The sequence below is a fragment of the Rhinichthys klamathensis genome, unplaced genomic scaffold (assembly GCF_029890125.1).
Source record: "Rhinichthys klamathensis goyatoka isolate OS25496 unplaced genomic scaffold, OSU_Roscu_1.1 h1tg000068l_1, whole genome shotgun sequence".
In the NCBI taxonomy this organism is placed as follows: Eukaryota; Metazoa; Chordata; class Actinopteri; order Cypriniformes; family Leuciscidae; genus Rhinichthys; species Rhinichthys klamathensis.
In genome coordinates, this window is record NW_026606611.1 from 3,976,030 (window position 1) to 4,003,360 (window position 27,331).

General features: G+C 38.1%; 4 protein-coding genes across 4 annotated transcripts in view; 2 read left to right on the forward strand and 2 right to left on the reverse strand.

Moving 5' to 3' along the window:
* The first annotated feature begins 376 nt into the window (after positions 1-376).
* On the forward strand, positions 377-2,561 carry gnpda1 (glucosamine-6-phosphate deaminase 1). Its single transcript, XM_056250140.1, has 7 exons — positions 377-465; positions 823-970; positions 1,058-1,159; positions 1,266-1,448; positions 1,521-1,705; positions 2,134-2,308; positions 2,413-2,561. The coding sequence occupies exons 2-7, from the start codon at positions 847-849 to the stop codon at positions 2,451-2,453; spliced, it is 810 nt and encodes a 269-aa protein (XP_056106115.1). The 5' UTR covers positions 377-465; positions 823-846; the 3' UTR covers positions 2,454-2,561.
* Positions 2,562-9,730: 7,169 nt separating this feature from the next.
* ndfip1 (Nedd4 family interacting protein 1) lies at positions 9,731-18,309 on the forward strand. The gene is made up of 7 exons (XM_056250304.1): positions 9,731-9,954; positions 12,758-12,845; positions 12,957-13,087; positions 13,181-13,268; positions 14,603-14,727; positions 16,987-17,053; positions 17,143-18,309. Exons 1-7 carry the CDS (start codon positions 9,925-9,927, stop codon positions 17,247-17,249), a joined length of 636 nt encoding a protein of 211 aa, XP_056106279.1. The 5' UTR covers positions 9,731-9,924; the 3' UTR covers positions 17,250-18,309.
* Positions 18,310-20,014: 1,705 nt separating this feature from the next.
* fgf1a (fibroblast growth factor 1a) lies at positions 20,015-22,753 on the reverse strand. The gene is made up of 3 exons (XM_056250141.1): positions 22,462-22,753; positions 20,374-20,477; positions 20,015-20,291 (listed from the first exon to the last, which is right to left on the reverse strand). The coding sequence occupies exons 1-3, from the start codon at positions 22,604-22,606 to the stop codon at positions 20,094-20,096; spliced, it is 447 nt and encodes a 148-aa protein (XP_056106116.1). The 5' UTR covers positions 22,607-22,753; the 3' UTR covers positions 20,015-20,093.
* Positions 22,754-25,666: 2,913 nt separating this feature from the next.
* Positions 25,667-27,331, reverse strand: part of nr3c1 (nuclear receptor subfamily 3, group C, member 1 (glucocorticoid receptor)) — a 28,281-nt gene continuing 26,616 nt past the window's right edge. The window contains exon 9 of the mRNA XM_056250305.1: positions 25,667-26,582. Coding sequence (XP_056106280.1) covers positions 26,430-26,582 — 153 coding nt within the window. The 3' untranslated portion in view covers positions 25,667-26,429. The remainder of the gene's footprint in view (positions 26,583-27,331) is intronic.

A 27,331-nucleotide genomic window follows, 5' to 3' on the forward strand; every position in this document is an offset into this window, starting at 1 on the left:
TCGCAAAGAAACACCCATATAAAATGAATGCAGATTAAAGGCTGTATGGTAATATAATTTAACCTCCTGGTGTTATTGATCAACTTTCTGAAGGTTAATGAGATATCGCAATTCTGAGGAGGGGGGGGGGAATATTGTTTTTATTATTCGGTGGAGGAATTTCCATATTTCACAGACCATTGAACATTAAAATATTTAGGTTTTTTTTTTTTTTTTTTTGAGTTGCAGGGAAGAGTAGCCTACTTATAAAGTGTCATACATTTGTGGATTAACAAGTGTACAAATCTTGCTGAATTGGCCGATTTACATTCCTAAACATAAGTTTTTGTGAAGCATTGTATTTTCCATTGAAAAAATCAAGTCCTGAGTGAGATCTGCAAACTCCGCAACATTTCCTCTCGATCACATGATCGTGTTCCTCTGTGCTGCTGGAAGAGTTACTGCAACTTACAAACATATGATCTGGTAAGTGTTTTACTAACTAAATACGTAAACCTCTTTGTGTGTCCTCACTATTAATGTCGTTTCATATTTTTTTATTATTCCCAGTGTCCTTGCAATATCCTAGTTACGGGTTCTATTTAACGGGTTTTTCAGAGCATTGTAAGCAGTACAGTTTACTGAAAGCGACGCGAAAAACGGCCCTCAATAATCCGTGGTGGTTGCAGTGTACAGTTGTGTTATAACAAACACCAGCTGCTGACAGAAGGCACTGCTGGATATGAGGTGTAGTTTGCTTCAACAACTGCACTTCCGTCCTATTCTAACCATAATAGGGGCTAAAGTCTGAAGAAGGCAGCGCCTCATCGATTTTCCTGGTAGTTTCTCTCAGGCACAGGTGAAGCCATGAAGCTCATCATACTCAATGACTATGACCAGGTCAGCGAATGGACTGCTAAATACATCAGAAACAGGATAAGGAAGTTTAATCCAGGTCCTGACAGATTCTTCACTCTAGGTCTTCCAACAGGTAGGCTAGTCGTAAAAAAAAAAATCACTTTGTATAATGCACATTCAATTGAAATGCAGGTCTATACTGATTGTGTGTGCATTGCAGGAAGCACTCCGCTTGGATGCTACAAGAAACTGATCGAGTATCACAAAAAGGGACAAATATCGTTTCAGTATGTGAAAACGTTTAATATGGATGAGTACGTAGGTATGTGACCGGTCATTTATGCTTGAGGGATCAAGGGTTGAACTGCCTGTCATATACTGTATTTAGTTAACACTGAACTAAGTACAAATGGTTGTTGTCTTTACAGGACTTCCTAGAGACCATCCTGAAAGTTACCATTCATTCATGTGGAATAACTTCTTCAAGCATATCGACATCCGAGCAGAGAACGCTCACATCCTGGACGGAAACGCATCCAATCTAGAGAAGGAATGTCAGGACTTTGAAGCCAAAATTAAAGCTGCTGGAGGAATCGAACTGTTTGTTGGCGGTAAGACAGTAGATCGAACTTTGACCTGTGAATGGCACCATTAAACAGCTCTGCCTTGTATTCGCGTTGCAGGTATTGGACCTGACGGTCACATCGCGTTCAATGAGCCTGGTTCCAGTCTTGTGTCCCGAACGCGTGTTAAGACCTTGGCTATGGACACGATTCTGGCTAACGCGCGTTTCTTTGATGGTGATCTCTCTAAAGTGCCCACCATGGCCCTCACGGTTGGTGTTGGCACAGTGATGGATGCTCGAGAGGTACAAATATTCATATTTCAGAATCTTTATGTGCTTTTCCTTATGCACGTTAAATACATCTATAAATGTCAGCCACTCCTGCTGCTGCTGCTATAAGATGGCTCATCTTTATTGCCAAGATTACATATTTCTGGCTTTGAACATTTATTGTAAGCTAGTTATATACAGTGTACATCTTGCAAAAACAATTGCATACTATCTTCTGCCATTTTTAAAATAAGCTGATAGTTAAAATATGCATTATTAATAAAATATCACAATATGCAAAATTAATAAAAACGAGCAACTTGTGTTTGTTTTGGAAAGCACACACTAGTATAAGCCTTTATGCCAGAAATAGCAACAGATTCAACAGCATCACCAAGGTCAAGAATTTCAGTTGTGGGCTGATCTGAAACAATAATAACTTGATTATATGACATTTTTAGGTCATGGTCCTTATTACTGGCTCGCATAAAGCTTTTGCCCTCTATAAAGCCATAGAAGAGGGAGTGAATCACATGTGGACTGTGTCAGCATTCCAGCAGCACCCGCAGACTGTGTTTGTGTGTGATGAAGATGCCACACATGAGCTCAAGGTCAAAACAGTCAAGTATTTCAAAGGTAATAAAGAAAAGATCTCTTTCTCTCTCTGCTGAGGGAATAAAGTGAATGCATGGATATTGTGTATGCAAGAAAATTACATAATCCATTTGCTAATGTTTTAGGCATGATGCATGTGCACAACAAGATGGTGGAAGAGCCATAGTCTGATACTGACGTGAGGATTGGAGACGCAGCAGATATGTGCTTGTGTATTTGCTCAAATTGTGCTCCTTTGTCTGTTTTTCTTTTATTAAACATCTCATACATATGATATATTGAATTAAAATGTGTTCATATCATTCGACTGCTAATCCTTATTCCTTAAATATGAACAAATAAACCACTTATGAATAAATAAAAATTACATTTATTTGATTGGCCTCAAATATAGAGTGTGGACTGATGATATGGTACACTAAGCAAGTTTATTTCAATTGAAGTTTTACAACCCCAAATCCAGAAAAGTTGGGACATTTAGTAAAATCTGTGATTTGTTTATTCTCTTAAATCTTTATTTAACTGGCAAAAGTACAAAGAAAATATTTTCAAAGTTTTCACTGTCCAAAAGTGTATTTTGTAAATATAAACAAATTTTGATTTTGATGGCTGCAGTTAAATGCTTTTTTCATTGTATAAGTTACTTGAACGGTCAAATTCACACAAAAATTATGTCAACATGCCCGTCTTGGTGAGTATCCTAGCAGACGGTCATTTATGTCCTAAAGGGGACATATGAATATCTAACTTTTTAAGGGCTATAATCGGATCCCCGGAGCATCTACCAACCCAGAAAACGTGAAAAGTGACAACCCAGTAACCTTGTTTTGGTAAGCCTTTCTCTGCAAGCATGTCAAAACATAAGCCGATCAGATTTCGTTCCCCATCTGACATAGGAAGGTGATATTATTATAATATACCGCCCCTTAATCTGCAAATTTCCACCCACGGTGCCGCATTTGGTTTTCGCAAGACAACAGTGTAACCTATTCTAACCCAATGGCAAAATTTGACCAAAAAATGTCACAGCTGTCTTATAAAGACCTCAGGGAACTATGTCAACTTGTGTAAAAGTTAATGACGGTACATGCAAGTCAATGAGATTAATCAATGTAACTCCACAACAACTACATAAATGTATCCACTAACCATTCGGAAACGTCCAGGTGAGTCTAAAAGTTGTAACTTCTTCCTGAGTCTCTCCGTAAGGCTGCACTCCGCTACTGTTATTTCTGAAATTTGACTGAAATTCGCATGTTTTGTCATTGGAGTATCCGAAGCTCGTGTAAAGGGTCATCCTTCTTCTGAAAGGGGGCGGGGAGCAGCAGCTCATTTGCATTTAAAGGGACACGCAAATGGCGCGTTTTTGCTCACACCCAAAAAGGGGCAACTTTGACAAGCTATAATAAATGATCTGGGACAAATTTTTGAGCTGAAATTTCACAGACACATTCTGGGGACACCTTAGAAATATATTACATCTTGTGAAAAGGGGCATATGTCACCTTTAAGTGAACGTAAACAGTAGAGAAAGATGAGTACAGTCTCAGTGTATTGAATCAGTGCAGTATGTCTTAAAGTGACAACATTTTATTTAAAGCTCCAGTCCGTAACTTTTTTAGGTTAAAAATTATCCAAAATAAATTTTTGAGCAAGTACATGACCAGCCAGTGTTCAAAACTATCTGCTTGCCTTAGCTCGATTCAAAACGGTAAGCTTGTAATAATGTTTTTAACTCCAGTGGTACTGTTGGATTTCCGCGGGAGATTCGAGCATGTCTTTGCGTCATTACATCACATCTGTACACATAAAGAAGGAGTCTCGGCTAGTATAAGCTATTGCGTGTGAGGATGCTGGAGGTGGAGATTTATAGCCTTTTCTCACAGCACTTGATATAATTAAACGTATTAATTTGATGGCGGATCCAGAGAGGTTCAAACGACAATCACCAGTGACAACTAGAGATTCACCCGTTGTAAAATGCGAAAGACTTTGGACTGAGAGTTTGGAAAAAGAGACTGCAACCCGGGCCCATGTGAAAACAAGGATAAATAACTGAAGGACTTAAATGTAGTCACGCAATGCTGACGTTGAACAACAACAATTTGAGAATAAAGTATAATTTGCACGGTTTGACGTGATATGATAAACGATCGTTAGATTTAATCAGCGCGATTTACTGCAATGCTTTTTTTTTCAGTTAGTTGGTCAGAAGAACAAAAGTCGATGTTACTTACTTGTTTAGGGTGAAAATTCTTATGTTGGTCATACTTCCAAAAAGTAAAATCTGTTATTGCGAATGACAGTATCCACAGTATCCGCAGTGACTGACAGCCGCACATTCTCCTCAAAACATTGGATTCATCTGGACTGTGCCGTGCCGAGGTACAACTCACGTAAAGTTGATAATTCTGAGAATGACTGCAATTGCAGATTTCGAACAGAGATGGCGACAAAGAGGAAAAACTGCGGACTGCAGCTTTAATGTTAATCAAACAACAACATATAAGGAAATCACTCACTGCTCTTGACTGAATCACCTTTTGTGACTTTAATAAGGATTAATCTTTAATTTATACAGTGATATGCAATGATATTTTACATTTGATTATACTTTATTCAATTTCTGTACCTTAAAGGTGCACGTGGTGAGCAGGACGGCCGAGGGACGTGAGAGAACGTCGCGAGGCCGGTGGTGCGATTGCTAATGAGCAGCACCTGTGAAGCACACCGGTCTCGCATCTCTCACGGAGGAGCGGAAGCATAAAGGGGGAGCGACGGGGTGGATGATCGAGAGAGGAACAGGTCTGCTTTTGTTTGTATTTTGTTATATTTTATTTTGGTAGCCAGCAGTCGTCCGTGAGCAGGGCCGGATTAAGAGTTCAGAGGCCCCTGGGCACAATGTCTTGCATTTACCTTCCCCCCTTAGGCAGGGCAAATGTATATTTTGTCCAAGCATTTTAATATGGCATTTACAGTTTTACTGACTTAAAAGGAACTTTGTTGTACTATGCTGGAGTTAATAAATGGTCGTTCTTTCCCATAGGAATTTGTAAAACTATGTTGGGTGGATCTCTGTGCCTCTAGGGGGGTTCGGGGGCATGCTCCCCCACAAGAAAATTGTGTACATTTTAAGGTTAAATGCATCAATCTCGTGCTCTTTGAGAGATCAAAATTAAGAGCTTCAACCCATGAACTGCTCCAAAGAAAAAGCATTGATTTGTACCAGGACAATAAAGAGGGCTCAAACATCTTTTTAGTTATGAGAGTCTCAGTCTACATTACATTATCAATGGTGTTTTAGGATGCCAAACAATTATTATAATAATGTAATATTGATTTATATAATTATTCCTATGACGTAAAATCCATATAGCCTATAAATGTACTATATAAATGAAAATGAATATTTCAAAAGTATATTTTAGTCTACATTACACTATAATACAGGAAAATTAAAATACTTTTGTCCTAATTTCTTCACTTGCAAGAAATAAACCCTTGAGCTTTTATTTAGGAGAAAACACCAGATAACCATGCTGATCGCGTGAGCAAAGTGCACACTTTTCTTTAAATCACCCAGCACAAACAGGATGCCTATTCTCAAAGTCCTGTGCTGTTTTATAAAGGCACAAAGCCATGTCATGGTTTCGATTTTAGTTCGTTGGCAAAATATAACGCTAGAGACCTTTATGTTAGGTTATACATTTTACATCTCATATGTGTTGGGAAAAGGGAGAAGAGAGAGTTCGGCAAAATGCGAAATCGAACTCGGGTCGAGCGCATCAAAAGCTGCTTTCAAGCACCTCACGCGCTACGACCTACGCCACTGTAGCTATTCCGTGAAGGGCGTCTTTTTGCGTATTTTTTTTCTTCCCCTCGCTTGGGCCACAAGTGCACATGGCGAACTTGCAATGAATACATTTTATCAGACCGGCCCTCGCGGACTCGAAACACTACCGGCACACCGGGGAAACTCCCGACTCTCCCGATTGCCACTCCGCCCCTGGTGCCCAGGGCCCCTTAGATGTCGTGGGCCCCTGGGCAAGTGCCAGTTGCCCTAATGGTTAATCCGGCCCTGTCCGTGAGGGGCTGCTGGCAGGTATTTATATTTTATTTTCGGTAGCCAGCAGTTCCGTGAGGGACTGCTGGCAGGTATTTTGTTTGTTTATTTCATTTAAATAAAGTTTTATTTGATTGTTCTCCGGTTCCCGCCTCCTTCTTCCCTGAACATTGCTACACTGGTGCCGAAACCCGGGAGGAGGGAGGAACGCGCTGTCAGAGAGTCCTCGCCGCTGTGGGGAATCCGCGGTGCCATCGAGGATGGTGCGCGAGTCACCGGACTCGCGGCCATGGACGCTCGAGGCGGTGCGCTGGAGTGAGTTGCTGGGGGGACGGTCGAGCTCGCTGCCTGCCGCCTGGGAGTTGGAGGGGCGGCTGCCGTCCGGGAGGGACCGGGGCCTGCTGCCGTCCACCAGAAAAGGGGAGGAGCAGGGAGCGGGGGACTCCTACCGTCTGCCCTAGAGCCCAAGGAGCTGTCGCCGTCCACCGGGCGGCGGAGGAGCGTCGAGCCGTCCACCGAGGGCTACCCAGCGTCATCGCCAGGCACCGCGGAGGAGATCGCCCAGCTGGTGGGGGACCAGTTGACAGCGCGTTGTGGGAACTGGACCAAGTTTTTTTTTCCCTCTCTCCCCTCTCTCGATCTGTCGCTCCTCATGCTTCCGTCTCCGTTTCCCTCGGCTTGTCGATCCATACCCCCAGGGATCGCCGCCGCCGCCGGGGGGGGAGTAGGCACAGTCTCGGGTGTACCCCCCGGCCTGTGAGGGGTGATGGGGGTATGTGGTGAGCAGGACGGCCGAGGGACGTGAGAGAACGTCGCGAGGCCGGTGGTGCGATTGCTAATGAGCAGCACCTGTGAAGCACACCGGTCTCGCATCTCTCACGGAGGAGCGGAAGCATAAAGGGGGAGCGACGGGGTGGATGATCGAGAGAGGAACAGGCCTGCTTTTGTTTGTATTTTGTTATATTTTATTTTGGTAGCCAGCAGTCGTCCGTGAGGGGCTGCTGGCAGGTATTTATATTTTATTTTCGGTAGCCAGCAGTTCCGTGAGGGACTGCTGGCAGGTATTTTGTTTGTTTATTTCATTTAAATAAAGTTTTATTTGATTGTTCTCCGGTTCCCGCCTCCTTCTTCCCTGAACATTGCTACAGTGCAGTCCGTAGTTTTTCCTCTCTGTCGCCATCTCTGTTCGAAATCTGCCAGTCAATTACCGTGCCGGTGTGGATACTGTCATTCGGAATCACAGATTCAACTTTTTGGAAGTATGACCAATAAAATGCCCAGAAAATGTCATCTGAACAAGCAAGTAACATCCACTTTTGTTCAGACCAACTAAGGGAAAAAAAGCATTGCCGTAAATCGCACTGATTAAATCTAACAATTGCTTATCATATCACGTCAAACCGTGCAAATTATACTTTGTTCTCAAATTTTTAATGTTAACAACATAAGCATCGTGTGACTACATTTAGGGTGTATTCACACCTGCCTTGTTTGGTTCGATTGAATCGAACTCTAGTTCGTTTCCCCCCTTGGTGCGGACCTTTTGGGCAGGTGTGAATACAGCAATCGAACTCGGGTGCGGACCAAACAACCGAAACGAGACCCAGCTGAAGAGGTGGTCTCGGTACGGTTCCAAACGAACTCTGGTACGGTTCGTTTACGGTGTGAACATGAACCGACCCAATTGCAAGAAAGCACTGCGCCTTTGAGTTAACAGGCTTCCGTAGTCGGAGTTGCGTTATGGGAAAGTGATCTGTTGTAGCCTACTACATTACATCTGTTGCGCGTCTTTCTGCGCGTCGTGTGTGCGTCATTGGAATGGAATGAATGAATGAGTGTGTGCATCAGGACATTCACATACAGAGCGTTCTCTTTAGTCTAATCGCGCATAGATGCAAAAAAAAAAAAAAAGCATTTGCAGTTCATATAATGTAACGATAGTTACAATACAAGGATGATGCTGCGTTAATTTACGTTAAGCCTTTTTTGCACTTCCTGATTTCCCTACTTGAGAATCCTTGTTCAATGAATGGACGACCTTAGCACACGTGTGGTTTTGTTTACAAATTTTGGTTCACTTGCAAAAAGAGCAGTGTGAAAGCGAACCGTACCAAAAAAAAAAAACATTTTTATTTGGTCCGGACAAAAGCAAGTGAACTATCGGACTTTCCTGGTGTGAATACACCCTTAATGTGTATTAGGGCTACCTGTAGTTCAGTTTCCATTTCTGTGCAGTCTAATTTCTAATTGTCATACATACCAACAAATGAATGTTCCTTAGAAATGGTTCTCTTTGAAATACAAACACACGTATCTGTAATCAGATGCATATTTAAAACTGGAATATAATCTAATTTTTACCTTTCAAATGCCCGTCCTATATTTATCCTTGTTTTCGCATGGGCCGGTTGCAGTCTCTTTTTTTCTGTAGCCACTCCGAAGTCCGAAGTCTTTTGCATTTTACAGTTGTCACTGGTGATTGTCGTTTGAATCTTTCTGGATCCACCGTCAAATTAATAAGTTTAATTATATCAAGTGCTGTGAGAAAAGGCTATAAATCTCCACCTCCAACATCCTCACTCGCAATATAGCCTACTAGCCGAGACTTCTTCTTTATGTGTACAGATGTGACGTAATGACGCAAAGACATGCTTGAATCTCTCGCGGAAATCCACCAGTACCACTGGAATTAAAAACATTATTACAGGCTTTTGAATCGAGCTAAGGCAAGCAGATAGTTTTGAACACTGGCTGGTTATGTATTTGCTCAAAAAATTATTTTGGACTGCAGCTTTAAAACTATAGACCTACCTGAAAAAGTAATATTAGTTTTAGTCATTTTTGTTTATTAAATTTCATATTGCTACATTTCAAATTTTCATACGAGTTTTATCAGCTAGTATTTATATTGTATTGCAAAAAAATTAACTGAGCAAAAATAACAGTGATTCACAATGGTTGGGAAATCAGATGCACCCTCCAGAGACAAATATTAGAGGACACAAAAGATTACACTTGCAGAAACAGAGTGTTTATTACTGTTTGGCGCTGACTATGGCAGACAACGACAGTGTAGTATCTGTGTTGTATTTAGGAATAATGTTATTGTCTCCCTTTAACCATTCTAAAGACAAGAGCGTATACAAGTTCAAATGTGTACCTTTAGTTCAGCAGTTTGGCAAACTCACTTTTGGAAACACTTTTAATTGGTTATATAACAATAATCTTTGCACTGACATAAATACATCCATGGCAAAGACTGTGTCCAAAACATAGTGAGCTGCCTACTTAGGCAGCTGAGCTGAGTCTGCTGGAAGCGCGTCTGTGACTGAATGCTATCTAGGTAGGCAGCAGACCAGGTTTTGAGACAGAGACAGGAGAGGCTGACACGAAACCCGACTGAGCATGAGCAGTCGCCATTGTTTGGGCTATAGATTAGCCTAGTGCTGTCTATCTGGATTCATACGAACATTTAAATTAAGGAACAGTAAAATTGTGATATTAAGTAAAAGGTACGTTAAACTAGTAATCTACTACTGTATGACTGATTAAGTGAACAGATCGACGCAGAAGAATGACAGCTCAGAGGAGTGGATATCAGCAGGTAAAACATAATCAAGATAATTTGTTTGGTTTTTAGAGCGATTTTTTCTTCTTCTGTAACTTAGCTTGATGGTTTTACGAACGTAACGTTATATCGAGTCGAATCGGTTGTGATAATAATTTCTCAGACTCTGAATTGTGTAATCTTTTCCGAAGAGAGATGGTAATCCCAGTTCGACTAATTAGCTGGTTAGCTGCTCCTTCAGCGGCCTTCGTTAACACAAACAACAAACCGGAAAACGAGGAGTTTTAGATGATTAATCATAGAATATTCATACAATATAGTCTGTACTTTATTGCGAATTATCAATTTTTAAGGTTGTCATTCAGATCAAGTGTTATAGCGAGCAACTATATTTAATTTCTTCTCACAATATAACGTTAGTGTTAAAGTTCATGACTTACAAAAGACCGAGGTGGCCCTTTTTATTATATCTAAATCATTTGGATTAATTATTTTCATATTTTGCCTATTTTTATATTATATTATATGACTCGTATAATATAAAGTATTACGTATAATATTAAATGTTAAAATATAATATGAGAGACTCAACAACACCGGGACTACAAAAACATACAAAACTAGAGGAAAATATTTGTATAACTTATGAGATAAATGTCCATAAATACTTTATGGGCTTTTTCCAGATAGACAATGTATCATATATCATAATATTTTTATATAATTTTATAAAAACTAAAAAATATAATTATATATATATATATATATATATATATATATATATATATATATATATATATATATATATATATATATATATATATATATATATATGAGTGCTGTCAATCGATTTAAAAAAAAAATCGATTTTTCTGTATTTAATCGCACCTAGCATTAAAGTTTTTTAATATATTTTTATATTGTAATAATTACAAATGTATGTAGAAACAACATAAAGGCAATAGCCTACAAGGCTCTAGGCTAGTAACATTTGATAGGAGTAGCACCAGTTCTACAGAACCTGATTTTGTAGCGCTTGGGGGGATTTTTAATCATAAATTCATAAAGTTAATTTAAAGCTGCAGTCCATAACTTTTTTGTGTTCGAAATTTACAAAATTGATATAATAAGCGAGTACATCATGAATCCATTTTCCAAACCGTGTTTTTATCTTGTCCTGAATCACTTACATAATACTGAGCTGACCGATTATACTGATTATAAAAGGAGCGCTCTTTACTTGCTTTCTGTGTAATTCAAGTCACAATTTAAAGAAAAGTTTTTGTTTTTCATGAGACTTTGCGACTTCCTACTTTTCCATATATTAGGGAGTGAAAATGGCTAATAAGTCAATAAGTGTTCCTCTGCGGCCATATACTGGTTATAGTTGTAAATTCACGTCTTTGTTTAAAATAAAAGTGTTTGTTTGCCACGAAGTGTTAGTTTTCCTACATCTTTAAGCTTTTAGTTTTACAAGTAATCAATTAAAAAATAACACTAAAATTGGATAATATTTAGAGCTTTGAAGTGTTGGAAAAAGTGTGAAGCACTTGAAAGCCCTTGTAAAGTGCATGAATTTCAGTCTCAAAAGGTTGTACGAACCGTGAGATGAATAAAACGCTCTCATTTGATATTTCTGTGATTGGCTACATTGATCAACACACGGGAGCGTTTGAGAGCACACGGAAGTGTTTAAAACTGTTTTGCAAAACGGGAGAGGGAGCGCTTGAGAGCACAAGCAGGCGTCTATCTGTTTTCAAACGCTCCCGTCTGTATCTGTGTAAGCGCTCGGTGAAGAGCGTCATATTTACAACATGTTTTTGAAGCGCTGATCATTGTAACCAATCACAGACATGTCCGATGAGCACAATGGGCAATCAGAGGTGTTTACGATTCTGCTCAACAGCGCTCAAAGCGTCACATTTTTAAAATTTGAGTACTGACTTGGTAACAAAGAATATTAGTGATTTGTGGATTGAAAATCTTCTATAACTTGTGCACAATGTTTCTACTGGTTTCCACATCAGCGCTGTTTGATTATCCTTAATGGCAGACAACAGCGGGTTTTTAGGCTGCTGTCACTTTAAGACCTGAATCGCATGTCAAATTTGGCTGAAAAATTACCCCCAAAAGACACTTAAAGTCATTATTGTGTTAAATGAGAAAATAATCGAATAGACCTTATGAAAAATTAGCTTTAGAAAGAAATATTTTATTTGGCTCAACAGAATTCCTACAGGTTTAAAACGACATGAGGGTGAGTAAATGTAAATAAACAGAATTTTCATTTTTGGGCGAACTATCCCCAAAATATGAAATTATTTTTTTAATGAAGTGATACTCTAAATGAGAAACTCGCAATTACAGCTTGTAAGATGTAACTTTTCTGAGAGCTCCTACTTGTACCACCCGACTGCTGCAGGTTCATTTAGGCGTTGAGTGTGTATCCATAGAAACACATAATTCGTATGATATTACGCCGTTACTCGTGTAATATTGCTTAACTATATCAAATGATTTAAATATGAGATGAAAAAAGCATACAGAGGCATTTTTGCCCTGATATCTTGAATTATAGGGCCATTCTAAGAGCATTCTATAATAGGCTACATCACGCAGTGAGTTTTTGCCCTGCATCACTGGCTGTCACCAATCAACTTTATGAATTACGTAGGTCTGGGGTGGGTGCGTTAAATCATTTTATTTGCATTCTTTTTCCATAATTAATTGATTAAATTAACGCATTAAAATGCTACATTCATGTTAAATTAAAATGAAAGTTGATATAATATCATATCCTTTCCAAATATCACGAGCTTGTGTGTCATTTGTTCTGTAGTTGAATAATGAGGAGGAGTCAGGGGAGGTGTTTCAACAGGCCGCTGATGCACCTCCACCGTACAGCAGCATTGCAGCAAGTAACGCAGGTAACAGAAGTGTGTAAATGTAGCCACTGCCTGTCCTGACGGGCCAGAAATAACTTGTGTGTCGTTATTCATAACCTTCTACTCTGTGTCTGATTCATTTGTTTCTTGTAGCTTTTTTTGAGTACAAAGAGGATGACGTGTTCCCTAAACCCCCCTCATACAATGTTGCCACATCACTCCCATCATACGATGAGGCCGAGAGGAGCAAAGCAGAGTCCACTGTTCCACTAGTCAGTGACCGGGTGAGGGTTTGTGATTATTTTAGGGGTAATTACAGGTAAAAAAAAAAAAAAAAACACTCTTTTGACACATCTTTACTTTTACATCCACTACAGGATGAGGACTTCATTGCCAGGGAGAGCTTTGACGATACGGATCAACTGCGGGTTGGCAATGATGGGATATTCATGCTTACGTTTTTCAGTAAGAGTGCACAGTACTCACTGTAGATATGTATACGTAGATGGCACATTAGACCGCTCTAGACACGTTGATGCATCCGCCATCTTGGAACTGTCAACATTTCATATGCTGGCGTCACTCACAGTAAAAATCAATCCGTTTTTTTTACGATGCCACAACATTGCACAGCCTCTGGTTGTATAACATGTTTTTTAAACTATGGTAACTTGTGTGTTAACTCATTTTCTTGTCTTTCATCTGCTGAAGTCTATTGCCGATATAGATATTCATAATGCGTATAACTACACAAAGGGCTGCCAATGCATTCGACACTTTTCACACGCTCTCTCTCCCTACACATCCAGTTTCTCACGCAGAGAACAATTGCCAAGCAAAGAGGACACTGACACCGGCAAACAAGACAGAGCAGGTTACTTTTCATATGAAATAAATTCTCGGCTCTCAGATTCTGTCAATTTTACCAATCATCTCTTACTCTTTACTACTAGTTACTAGTAAATAAACAGGAATAGGTGTGTTGAAAGATACAACTTACCGAAATGCCTCATGCATAATATTGATCAATCAGTGTTTTTCAACCGCGGAAAGAGGTCAATAAAACAGCTGGAGCACAATATGTCACATAACGTTACATTTACCTCAGGAAAGCCATTTAATGACCATAATATAGCACGTAAGTTGGCTAGAGAAAAAAATAGCTATAGAGAGGAGTATTTAGCTAAATATGTGCACTATATATTTATTATATTTTTACTTGTATCATTAAAATATTATAACGTTGTTATTGTTATAAAAAATGCATTGTTTTCTTGAGAAAAATTTACATGTATCTACTGTACCTAATATTTATTCAAATGAATTGATATTGAGTCAAGATTGGAATAAAATCCCAAGAATTGAATTGAAATGGTGAAATAAAAACAGTAGTCTACCAGTGATTGTACCATGTCAACATTGTAACATGTTGTCACTAAACTTTATAAAATTCTGGTTAGTTACCAAATGTTTTGACAATCATTCACAAAACACTTATTGTGATGCAAGATTTTTTTTACATCCATTTTTTTACATAATTCTCAATCCAAAAGTTGGCAGCCCTTCTACACAGCACAGAACTCGCTCTTCTACGATGAATTAAATTGCCATCTGAGTTTAAATCTGCATGGCTCCTCATTGATTATTTACAGACGTCCTCATGAGAAACAATTACCGTCCGAATAGGACTGAGATACACTTTGATAGTGTGAAATGGATGAATAATTGGACTAATTGGACATTTGGACACAGAAGTGCAGCAGATACGTTAATAGCTGTTCATTTCTTTGCCCCATCAGTGGCATTCCTCTTCAACTGGATTGGCTTCTTCCTGTCCTTCTGTCTGACCACGTCTGCGGCCGGCCGCTATGGGGCCATCTCTGGGTTTGGACTGTCCCTGGTCAAATGGGTCCTGATTGTCAGGGTATGACAGGATACTATTGGCCGGTTTCACAGACAAGGCTTAAGCTAGTCCCAGACTAAAATGCATGTTTGAGCTGTTTTAACTGAAAGCAACCTGCGCTGACACATCTTAAAATAAGTCAGTGCCATTGTTTTGCCACAAGATGCACACCATTTAATATTTTTTTCTAATACATGTTTATAAAAGCTACTTAAATGTCCTAATTGAACTCAGGTCTAATCCTGGCTTAATCTAAGCCCTGTCTGTGAAACCAGGCCTATATCATACCTATATATCAACATAATGGTAACAGTTTTCAATAAGGTCTCATTAGTTACTACGTTTTTTTTTTTATTACGTTTATTATGCATTTTATATCGTGTTAATGTTAGTGAATAAAAATGTCCATGTTAGTGCACAGTGCATTAACTGTTAAAGAGGAGCTATTATGCTTTTTTTGAAGGTTTTCTAAAACTTTCTTTAGTGTGTAATATTGCTGTTTGAGAACGAAAAAGCTCTGCAAAGTTACAAAGCACTTCCGGGAATGAACAAGTCACAATATTCCTTATTTAAATAATTCCTCCCAAGGCACATGCGAAATAAAGCTGGCGAGGCCTGGTTGAGTTACGTTAGTAGTGTGTTGTAACGCACTGTTTATGGTAAGGGGCGTGACATTTCTGAAACTCCTTCAAAGTGGTTGACCAATCACAACACACTGGTCCAGCCAACCAATCAGAGCACGTAGAGTTCAGATCTAAACCAGGGGTGCGAAGCTCAGTTTAGTCCTAACCCTGCTCCAACACACATACCTGTAGTTTCCAAATAAGCCTGAAGGACTTCGTTTAATTGGGGTTAAGCGCAGTAAAACAGGTCGCATCGCTTCCAGTCTTTTATATGTGCTTCGTTAAATATAGAGCGGTTTTACTCAAGATACCTTCAAAGGAGCGAGCAGAGATGAGCATATGCAGATTGATAACTAAATGTTTTTTATCTTTCTTCTCACTAACATTTAGGGTGTATTCACACCAGGAAAGTCCGATAGTTCACTTGCTTTGGTCCGGACCAAATAATTAGTTTTTTTTTTTTTTTTTGGTACGGTTCGCTTTCACACTGCTCTTTTTGCAAGTGAACCAAAATTTGTAAACAAAACCACACGTGTGCTAAGGTCGTCCATTCATTGGACAAGGATTCTCAAGTAGGGAAATCAGGAAGTGCAAAAAAGGCTTAACGTAAATTAACGCAGCGTCATCCTTGTATTGTAACTATCGTTACATTATATGAACTGAAAATTTTTTTTTTTTGCATCTTTGCGCGATTAGACTAAAGAGAACTCTCTGTATGTGAATGTCCTGATGCACACACTCATTCATTCATTCCATTCCAATGACGCACACACGACGCGCAGAAAGACGCGCAACAGATGTAATGTAGTAGGCTACAACAGATCACTTTCCCATAACGCAACTCCGACTACGGAAGCCTGTTAACTCAAAGGCGCAGTGCTTTCTTGCAATTGGGTCGGTTCATGTTCACACCGTAAACGAACCGTACCAGAGTTCGTTTGGAACCGTACCGAGACCACCTCTTCAGCTGAGTCTTGGTTCGGTTGTTTGGTCCGCACCCGAGTTCGATTGCTGTATTCACACCTGCCCAAAAGGTCCGCACCAAGGGGGGAAACGAACTAGAGTTCGATTCAATCGAACCAAACAAGGCAGGTGTGAATACACCCTTAGATATCAAATATAATGCCAACAGGAAATAGAACTAGCTAGGTTAGCTGCTTATCGTAAAAATCCATAGATATCACCGTCAGTTTGCACTGCTGTTAACACCTTCTCAGACGAGCAGATGCGATCAGACTAGTGTTCATGTGACGTTTAGCATTAAGCCTGTAAGCCTTTTCACCCTCCAGGAACTGAGTTTCCACCCCTGAACTAAACCAAGTGTTACTGACAGACTGGGAAGAGAGGTGCTGCGACAATGTGAAAAATAATGTTTTTTTTTACATTCAAGCACGAAGATCTATTCTTGTAGACCCCAAAAACTAAATCAAGACACATTTTTTGTTAACAGTGAATGTTGAGATAAACAGAAGTATTGTTCATTGTTAGTTCATGTTAACTATAATGTTAACAAATGGATCCTTATTGAAAAGTGTTACCATCATCATAAATCGTGGCAGTGGGTTAATATTTAAAGCTGTTTGTTTGTTGCATTAGTGTTTTTATTGCAATGTAACAGAGGACGAGCACTCAACCTTTTCTCTCTGTGATTAAACAGTTTTCTACCTACTTCCCTGGATATTTCGATGGCCAGTACTGGCTGTGGTGGGTTTTCCTTGTTGTAGGTGAGTGTATATTTGCACATTAGTGTATATAAATGAATATAAAATTGAATACATCCGTACAACTAACACGTTATTTTGAATACACCCAGGATTCCTGCTGTTCTTCCGGGGATTTGTTAACTACTCCAGAGTTCGCAACATGGCCGATCATTCCATGTCCACCCTTCCTCGAACCCGCGTTCTTTTTATCTATTAGGTAAATCATAAGAAACTATTTACTGGCTTTTAGATGGGTTTATGTGTAAGCATTGCATTAGCGGGAAACTAATTAAAAGACAACCTTTCTGTGATCTAAATGATTGTGGATATGATATTAACATGAAGGTGAAGTATCTTCTCTTTCTGATTTTTGGGAATAGATAAAAAAATCTCAGGATAATTGCGAAATGAACAAAACGGCAAAGTCAGAGAGCCACCCACAGCTTTTTTGATTCTTCAGGACAACAAAGAAGAGTACATCTGCTTCAGACGCCCTTGCATTTCTCAGTTGTTTGCACAATGCAACTCATTTCATTGGCATTTTTTACTAAAGGATTCAACCGTTTATCAGTGCTTAAAGTGTAGACGTACAGTATGCATTCATTATGGAGTTTGAACTTGCTTACATTTGCATGTATTTGGCATTTCAAGTTCCAATTAGCAGTCATGCCATCAGAGAATCTGTTTTTGTCAAATTCCCAGTCGCTGTTTGTTTCTGTGGGTTTTCTTTTAATCGGGGGGAGGGAGCTTGTAATTTTACTTTGTGAGTAAATCTAGTAACTGAACTTTCTTTTGTGAACTAGAAAAAGAGTATGTATATACAGTATACGAGAAGAGTGATATTAAACGTTATAAAGATGCACTTTTAAGATATAAACAGAACAACACAGAGGAACTGCCAGGTCCTTGTAAAGCCAAGAGCATATTAGGGCAAAGTTTATTCGAGATTATGTAAGCCCGTTTCAAATTACTGTCACAATAAGGACCAATCTACTCATTAAATAAAAGCTAAGCCTAGATTCATAGCAGTTCAATATAAACGGCAGACTAATTCCGCATTCAAGCACACCTGATTATGTAATGCGCTTGATCAATCAGTGATCTGGTGTGAATAGAATGTTTTATGATGCCAAATGTAGCAGTAGATGATTCATTGATCTTTGTTTTCATTGAAGACTTCAGTATGAGATAGTGCTTCACAATATGTTGTTTGTGATTTGTATGTTTTACACCTGTCAAGTAACTTTTAATAAATGTATCATCTATGGCAACGCTGATCACTTGGTGCATTTGTCAGTTATGTACACTATACCATCACCAGTTTTAGAATGAAGTCTCTTATGCTCAAGGCTGCATTTATTTGATCAAAAGTACAGTAAAAACAGTAATATTGTGGAATATTACAATTTAAAAGAACCACCATGGAATAAAAAATATATATATTTCACAATTATGACTTTTTTTCTCGCAATTGTGAGTTTATGCCTCAATTCTAAGGGGAACAAAGATGTTCTCCTAATTGGGTGTTTATAACTTGCAATTATTGGATATAAGCTTGCAATTGTGAGGAAAAAAAAGAATTTAAAAAAGGAATAGTCGCAGTTAATTTTTTTATTTCTTGGTCGAAACAAGCTTCCATAGTTTTCTATTTGAATATATTTACAAATATAATTTATTCGTGTGATGCAAAGCTGAATTTTCAGCATCATTATTCCAGTCTTCAGTCACATGATCCTTAAGAAATCATTCAATATACATTTTCAGGATTATTTTGAAGAATAAAGAGTTTTGTAAATGTTATTACTGTCTCCGTCTCCTTTGATCAATTGAATGCGTCCTAGCTGAATAGAAGTATAAATAGAAGTTTTAATTCTAATTGGCTTTTGAACATTATTATTTCTCACATACCGTTTAAACACTATCATTGCCACAGTGTCATCATTTTTACATCCTCAGTTGAAGATGAATTGCAGACTTTTACATATAAATGTATTATATTTTATATATAAATCCAATAAATCAATTAAATATAAATCTATTTTGTGTGTTAAGATCGACTATAATCCGTTCTTTATGTCACTGTAAAAAAAAAAATCTATAAGTTATGACAACATGTTTTTACATTGCTTTAACTCATCAAAATAAGTTAAGCAACTTTTTATTATTCATACAAGATTCAACTCTTTTTTTTTTAAGTCAGTTTATTGCAATTTAAGTTGAAATGACTTAAATTTTTAAGCACAATCAACTTGGATGTTTAAGGCAGCAACTTTTTACAGTATTGTATCTAATTGTAGTAATGTTCACCATTTATAGTTAACAGTTATAACTACATAAATAAATATATATTTCCATGACTCGGCACAGCTCACAGATTTATTGTGTTTAACATGATCCAGAAGTTCAATGACACAGCACTATAATCGTGCTATTACTGTGTTGTTCTAAAAAAGAAAAAGAAGAAAAAAAACAAATACGATCAGACACGAGTATATACGAATAAGAAAAAACATGAAATGGCAAAATTGAGATTGTTCTAACTAAAGAATCACTTCACAAATACAAAATAAAAAGAAGTTACTATTACAGTAGTTTTATGTTGTTGTTTTTTGTCAGTGCATATTTGTGAATCTTAACATGTTTACATCCAAGAGTTAGTAAACTTTGTATATTATGCTGCTTTCACGCCATGTCATAATTACCGTAATTTTGAGCGGACAACACATGACGTTCTACTCAGAGCTCTTCACATCATCGGACTGGGAATTATGCGTTTCAACCTTTTACAGTCTATGGTTTCAACACTATCAACAGCTGAATAAATCCGCAGCGGTCACGGTACAAGTAGCTCTCAGGAAACTTTCATTTTACAAGCTGTAATTACGAGGAAGCGAACACTTTTTACAAACGTAAATCTCATAATTACGGTAATTTCAAAATGGCGTGAACGTACCTTTTCTGCCGTAGCGAGTTAGAAGCGGTTTATGTGTAGTTTGTAGAGTAAGCCTGTGACTTGACAGTGGATTATGGTTATGCTGATTACATTATCAGGTTTCAGGCCTCAGACCTTTGCCTGGGCCACCTGTCGTGGGAGAAAGAAAATAGCTTTCTGCCCAATGTGTGTCCTTGGGCCACGTTTCATTTTTCCATTCTTTTTTATTCCGACATACCAGTTTTCACCATGCTTTTGAGACTGATATGTGTTGTAGTGGTTTTCCTCCATCCTCTCCAAGAAAAAACTTTCATCCGTTACTAATGACTGCAGAGACAGAAAAGCACACATAATAGTCGTGCAAATGCTGATGCATCTTTTTGTATCCGAAAGGTTTCTTTATACTTACTGAAGCATACAGCTTGCCATCTTCATTCATAGAGAGGTAAAGTCCTGCCTCTGTTCCTTCAATGACCACCACTCCTGGACTTGTTGCTTTTATGCGCAGTATGCCTTTAAAACCACACACAGAGAGACATGTGGGTGGGAGGACTATTGAAAGTGATACAGAACAATAACAGATTCCACATACTGTTCCAGCCAGCATCCCATGATACAAGGAACAGAAAATCAAGGACAAATGTTTTCGAGGATGAAGTCAGATGATGAACAAGAATCTTTTTAACATACATGAACCACTGAAATGTGGCATTATTTATAGTATACAGTATGCATATCCCTCTGGTGCCTCTCATTTAGAGGACACACTCATACTCCCATATTTGTATTCAATAATATTTTTTATTTAATATTTTGTATAAGTTATGTTAACGTAATAAAATTTAATTTTGTGTCAAAAACATGGAAATAATTTGTTTTTATCATATTGTTTACAATATTTATTTGCTTGGTCAGTGTCATTGTGAGTTTAGGTTCTTTTGCTGTAATGTTGTAAGGACCTTTGAAATAACTGAAAGGGTTAGGTCACCCAAAAATGACATTTCTGTTATTAATTACTCACCCTCATGTCGATCCAAACCCGTAACCCCAAACCTCTTTAGAACACAGATTAAGATATTTTTTGATGAAATCCAAGTTTTCTGTCCCAGACAGCAATTTAATTACCACTTTCAAGGCCCAGAAAGGTAGTAAAGACATCGATACAAAATTCCATTTGACTACAGTGATTCAACCTTAATTTTATGAAGCGACAAGAATACTTTTTGTGCGACAATAACAACTTTATTCAACAATTTCTTACACACGGTGCGGTGCTTCCAGGTTCAACGCAGAACGCTGGTTCATTATTGGCCGACACATGTAATGCGGTCAAGACCTCCCTGGAACTACTTTAGCCGTGCCATATGATACTATTTTAAAAGTTCATTATTTTGTTTATTGGTTGTAATAGAATGGATTAACATGCTTTAATGTTCAAAAACATATTATTTTTCACATAGCCTACTGTACATTATTGCAGCTCCTCTATTCCCAGTCAGTCTGAAACGCTGATTTGATTTCTAAAAAGCCCCTCCTTCTGAAAAGCTCAGAGTGCTCTGATTGGCCAGCTGACTCAGTGTGTATATTGTGATTGGCCAAAAAAAAACACCTCAAGCGTGTGTTGGAAATGTAACTTCAGCTTTCAAGACTTCTAATGAAGCATTTGTAAACACAGTTAATAATAACGTTGTCGTTTTGTTGCATCAGTTGAGCAGAATGTTTTACTGTGGGAAATACTGTTAGTATTTAGCCTGCGTTGTACGAAAGACTCTAGAATTACACTTAAAGGGACTTTGGTTGTACTAAGCTGTCCTCTGTAAAATGCGCTGTGCACAAGCAAACGTTTGGGTTACTGCTCAGGGTGCTTGATAAATAAATATTAACCACTGATTCCTAATGTCATACGTTTTTGCAAGGCCAAAGCAATCGGCATTCGGCATACACACAGCGTCTCCACGACAACACTACAATTCCCTGAAGCCTTGACTTCTTTCTTTGTGTGTCACACTGTGACGTGGACGTCTGAGGAAATAATACCTGTACTTCAATCGATGTGTTTAGGCAGGTCTGGATCTGTGTTAATTTTAGATAGAATAAATCCATGTTTGGGAGACTATGAGCTTTGTAACTTTGCAGATCTTGTACATGCACAAACAGATATTACACACTAAAGAAAAAAGAAAACATTTAAAAGCATCAAATGACCCATTTAAGGACCATTTACAGTTAGTTCTGTTATTTTTAAAAGGATTTTTTTTTCTGGACAAAGCACAATAACAATATTATCTAAAAGTAGCATGTTTGAATCTATGTTGCCTACTTTATTATTCTTTTCTGTACTTTATTATCATCATTCATTCCGTTGGGAATCTGAACCATCAGCAAACTGCGGCTCTTATTTAGCACCAATAAAACTGCAGTTGACTGAACTCATGCAGAGAAACACGTTATCGCTCTGTGTGAAAGCGTCATGGCACAGACATGCAGCATTACTCACTGTAGATGTTTTCCTCTCGAGCTCCAGCCACTGTCCCGTCCGCCAGGATCTGAAGGTGATATCCTCCATTCATACAGTACAGCCGCGCGAGCTTCTTATAGTCGGGCGGGTTGAATTTCACGGCAATATCGGCCTCGGTGGTCATGCCTACTATTCAATGATCTATTCTGAGCTCAGCCCTGTTTGAAAACAGAAAATGACCGTGACTCAAACCTAGCGAGTTGCTTGCTTGCAGCTTTTCAGGGCAGCTGGCTCGGAACGTGCATGCGATGGTCGAAAATGCTGTCTAGATAGGCAGCTCAGCAGGTTTGAGACACGGTTAATAATGCTGAAGCTGCAGGGGACGACAAACGGTTTGTATTCATTAACCGGGACTCAAGACTTGCCTTGGCTGTTTGACATTATGAAATCCCAGGGGGAAAACAAAACAAAACAAAACACACACACAGTAATGAATATCAAGAAGTTAGGGTTACTCTCTATTTAACCTCCATTTTCTTTTTAAAATGGCTTACTGCATACTGGTGACACTATAATTTTCTACCACTATGGGTGACATTTTATTTAACCTTTTCCTTGTTACACGTTACATGCATTTACTGTAGTAATAGGAGCAAATAATGCATAATTACCTGTGACTAACCCTAAACTAAAACTCTAGCTATTAACCCTATAGTAAGGTCTCAAGGGGAATATTACTAATTCAAGAAGACTAGTAGCCTACATTGTGATGGAGATGGATTGGTTTGTTGTTAGGAGATGGTCTTTAATGTTAAATTCAAAACAGTACTGCTATCAGCCCTTTTATTTTAGGCATTTGGGCCTTGCCATTGCAAATTATATCTTTTTAACTGTCCAGATTTAAATATGAAAAGCTGAAAGATTTTTGAATGGATTTAGAATTCTAAAAAAAATAGGGATGTTACTATATCGCATCACCATATATCGCAATACACAAATGCAACAATATGCATTGTGGATAGCGGTGTTGGGGGAAGAGACTTTTAAAAATAATTACGTTACTCCCTAAAAAAGTAACTAAATGTGTTATTTAGTTACTTTTTATGGAAAGTAATGCAGTGTTGTACTTTTGCATTACTTTTTCTTACCGGGGCTGGGCTTACTTGTTTGTTTTTTAATATATAAAAAAAACTCTAAAAGTTATATTTTTGGCAAAGGCCCTTTCACACACACAAAAAAGAAACGAATAAGCCTCAGACTGAAGGAAATGCAAATTCACGCCTGTACAGTAGAGGGCGCAACTCAAACAAACCTTACAGCTGTGCTGCCGTTCTGTATTGCAGAAGAATAGGATTCAGGAGAAGAAAGTTCAAAAACAAACAAACAAAACTGTGATGTTTAACTAAGGTAATTTTTGCTTATTCGTATGGCTGGGTTATCAAAAGTCAGCAGGCAGCAAAGACATTGATTAATAAAGTGAGATTAAATACATAACGTATATTTGTGTTTAATTATTGCAGGTTTGCAATAATATTCCGTTTGCATTTCACTGTTTTTATTCATTTTGAGGAATTACTGAATCTGTTTTGTGCAAGTAAGATTTTTAGTCTAGATTAAACTACAAAAACCGCCTCTGCACTTATTCCCTATTTCTCTCAACATGGGGACAGGAGAGCTGTCAGTCAATGAATGGGGAAACAAAGTAACTCAGATATTTTGTTGTAAATGTAAAAGTAATGTGTTACTTTACTAGTTACTTGAAAAAGTAATCTGATTACATAACTTGCGTTACTTGTGGATAGTTCGCCCAAAATGAAAGTTTAGAGAGATTTAATTTAGCATCAGATGTTATGGCACATTAAATAAGAAGGTCACATAGTTTCTATTTTTACTAATTATAAATAAATTAAAAATAAAATACATCATTTAACTGTTGTGTTTACCTACACGTGTTAGAAGTAATAATAAAAAAAACAGACCATTTTAACTCCATTTGATTTTGTTCAAAATATTGTCAGATTATCAAATCATGAGATCAGTATCGAACCGAATCGTGACGAGTGTGTTGTTACACAAAAAAATTATAATACCCCATAAGAGGTAAGACAACCAAGCACATGTTGAAATGGCTGACAAGGCAGCCTGAATCACTGCATGAAGTTAAAGCCCACCCCAACATAACAGGCCACTCCTGATTCTATAGGGTCTAAGAGAACATTTTATTAGACATGTTGCAAAAGTTCATGTAAATACATCTGTTTATTTGTATCATATATATCTGTAGGAACAGAAGAGCAAAGTGAAAAGTGCTGCTCAGATATTGATTAGAATTTGAAAATAAGTGTTGATTGCTAAATCTGTACCACACAATGCAATGCTAAGCAGCTTGAAGCTGGAGATATCATCTGATTTTTAATCATGTATTAAGCTTCCACAGAAGAAATTTAAAATAGTCTTATCTTCTCTTTTCCCTCTCTTGAATACATATACCTTTGACAGCTGTTAAGACAAGCACAGTTTTAGATTGTACAAATTGAAAGCAGTATATGTTTGGCACAGAAATAACAGATTGCAACAATACAGGTGAGTAGAAATTCCCAGAGTTAACCATGCTCCTGCGCCACAGTTTGACTGAATGAACCATCAGACAGACAAGGTTAGTTTTACGGATTAGTCTAGACCTGATTAAAAAAAAAAAAAAAGCGGTTAAAAAACATACGCCGCTGTACAGAATCGAAAGAATCTGAGAAGTGCTGCAAATATAAATGAAATGGGCCTGAGTTGATGTTTGGTGTAGCTGAGCACGATTGTACTGTATCTGACAATTAAAAACATCTGCTTGTATGAATAAAGAAGGTTATAGGTACTGTAATCTGCATCCTTTGTTTTGGTTGTATACAGTGGCATTACTATGTAAGCCAGCGACAATAAAGGAACAATTACGACACACACACAAAAACGTTTCACATTGCATAATTCCTATATGAATTAACAGGTGAAATTAATAATAAATGGCTTTCTTTGACATGATGAATACATCTTTCTGCAGAACAAACCTAAACCAGCCCCTTTAAAGCATTTACAAGGAGTGAAAGTGCTAGATTTGCATTTCTCGACTGACCAATCAGTGTTAAAAATAACTGTTAGATGCATCTCCATGTCTTATCAATAAGGACCACTTTACTGATTACAAAGCTGCCAAAAAACAAAAACAGCCGTTATTAAAATTACAAGTGCAAGTGGGTATAAAAGTACAATCAACTATGAAGAAGTCCTAACACAATGGGTGCCAGATGTCTGGTGCGGACGAGTCAAGAGAACGGCTAAAAAGGAAACAAGCTAAAAAAAAAAGGCACATATTTTCCCTTTTTCTGTATATATGTAATTCTGTTAACGACATGACTTGTTTTAAAACAGTGACTGAAGATATGTTGTTGTTATACAAAACGCATTTCATTCTTTCAAACCAAGCTGAAGCCATTATCTCTGTACATATTATTTGAAATGATTATTTGAAACTGTTATCATCCGAAGTTATAAAGTATGATATCTGAAGATAATCTGACGTAAAAGAAACTATATAATCTGCGCATACTGGACTGTAAGTGCTGGGGTGCTGCATCTGCTCCAAAAATAAAAGATGTGAGGAACTCTACATAGTAAGTGATCTTAGACAATTCGATTTCTTCTACTGATAGTTGATGCTGGGAGTCAAACACCTGAGACGACATGTATGTGATAGCCTATCTGTGAGATTCACAGTTACGTAATTTCAACAGTTCAGCCATTTGTTAGCTTTTTAGAACCTCTCTAATTACCCGTCTCTTCCTCTTCCACTGTATTCTGGTCAATCGTGGAGTTCTGTGCTGGGTTGCATACTGTCCTGCCCCTCACCCTCCCTGCGCCTCCGTCTCGCTCTGCTCTGCCTCCCTCTGCTGTCTCGGGTGGAGTGGGAGTGGGGATGGGGTGGATGTTTAAGGCATTGTGTCCTGCTGCTGGGAGGAGATTCACTTCTGGTGAAAGAGCAGCGCCTTGACACTCCCGGCTTTGAATTTTGGTAACTGATTGCTGATGATCTCCGCAAGCATTTCGGGAAACTCCACGCTGAGGGATTTATTCACAAACGTGAAGAAACAGAAGTTCAGGAGTCCACCCACCATCTGAAGAGACACAGAGGGGTTAGAGATTCAAACTTTGTAAACAGCATTTGTACTGCACTCTACTTGTATTTCCGAGTGATAGTATTGGTTAATAATATCGTTTTTCATGTCTCGGTTTCATCAAATGAAGAGTTATTTTAGAAGTGGAGGAAGCTGATACATTTTGAAAGAAATGACTACTTTTATTCAGCAAGGATGCATTAAAAGTGTCTTGGAAAAATGTAGCGGTTTTTCACAAAAATATTAAGCAGCACAGCTGTTTTCAACATTGATAATAAAAATAAATGTCTCTTGAGCAGCGAATCATCATGTTAAAATGATTTCTGAAGGATCCTGTGACACTGAAGACTGGAGTAATGACGCTGAAAATTCAGCTTTGCATCACAGGAAATAAATGACATTTTAAAATATGTTCAAATAGAAAACAATTATTTTAAGCTGTAATAATATTTCAGTTTTTTGGGTTTCTTATCAGACTAATATGCGCTGACGAATGTCACAATGTAAGGCACATAAAAAAATAGGGCCAATTATGAATTCATGTTGTTGCAATGCAAAAAAAAAGATAAACAATAGACATTTGCTCTGTTTCAAAACCTTGCGATTTGCCTCAGTAGCTGCATCATAGGCTAACTCCAGATGTGAAGGCTGTTTCAAAAAGCAAGCATAAATATTACATGCTGCCTTATATGACACCTCTTCTAAGGTAGCATAGCATAGTACTTTGCAGTGAAACGAATCCTAAAAAG

Excerpts from the sequence above, each read along its gene's own strand:
- gnpda1 (XM_056250140.1), top strand. The coding sequence starts at position 847 with ATGAAGCTCATCATACTCAATGACTATGACCAGGTCAGCGAATGGACT. Across the intron at positions 1,706-2,133 it reads CAGTGATGGATGCTCGAGAG|GTCATGGTCCTTATTACTGG; the intron begins GTACAAATATTC and ends TGACATTTTTAG. Across the intron at positions 2,309-2,412 it reads AACAGTCAAGTATTTCAAAG|GCATGATGCATGTGCACAAC; the intron begins GTAATAAAGAAA and ends CTAATGTTTTAG.
- fgf1a (XM_056250141.1), bottom strand. The coding sequence starts at position 22,606 with ATGACCACCGAGGCCGATATTGCCGTGAAATTCAACCCGCCCGACTAT. Across the intron at positions 20,478-22,461 it reads TCGAGAGGAAAACATCTACA|GCATACTGCGCATAAAAGCA; the intron begins GTGAGTAATGCT and ends GTGGTTTTAAAG. Across the intron at positions 20,292-20,373 it reads ATGGCAAGCTGTATGCTTCA|TCATTAGTAACGGATGAAAG; the intron begins GTAAGTATAAAG and ends CTGTCTCTGCAG.
- ndfip1 (XM_056250304.1), top strand. The coding sequence starts at position 9,925 with ATGACAGCTCAGAGGAGTGGATATCAGCAG. Across the intron at positions 14,728-16,986 it reads AATGGGTCCTGATTGTCAGG|TTTTCTACCTACTTCCCTGG; the intron begins GTATGACAGGAT and ends GTGATTAAACAG. Across the intron at positions 17,054-17,142 it reads GTGGGTTTTCCTTGTTGTAG|GATTCCTGCTGTTCTTCCGG; the intron begins GTGAGTGTATAT and ends GAATACACCCAG.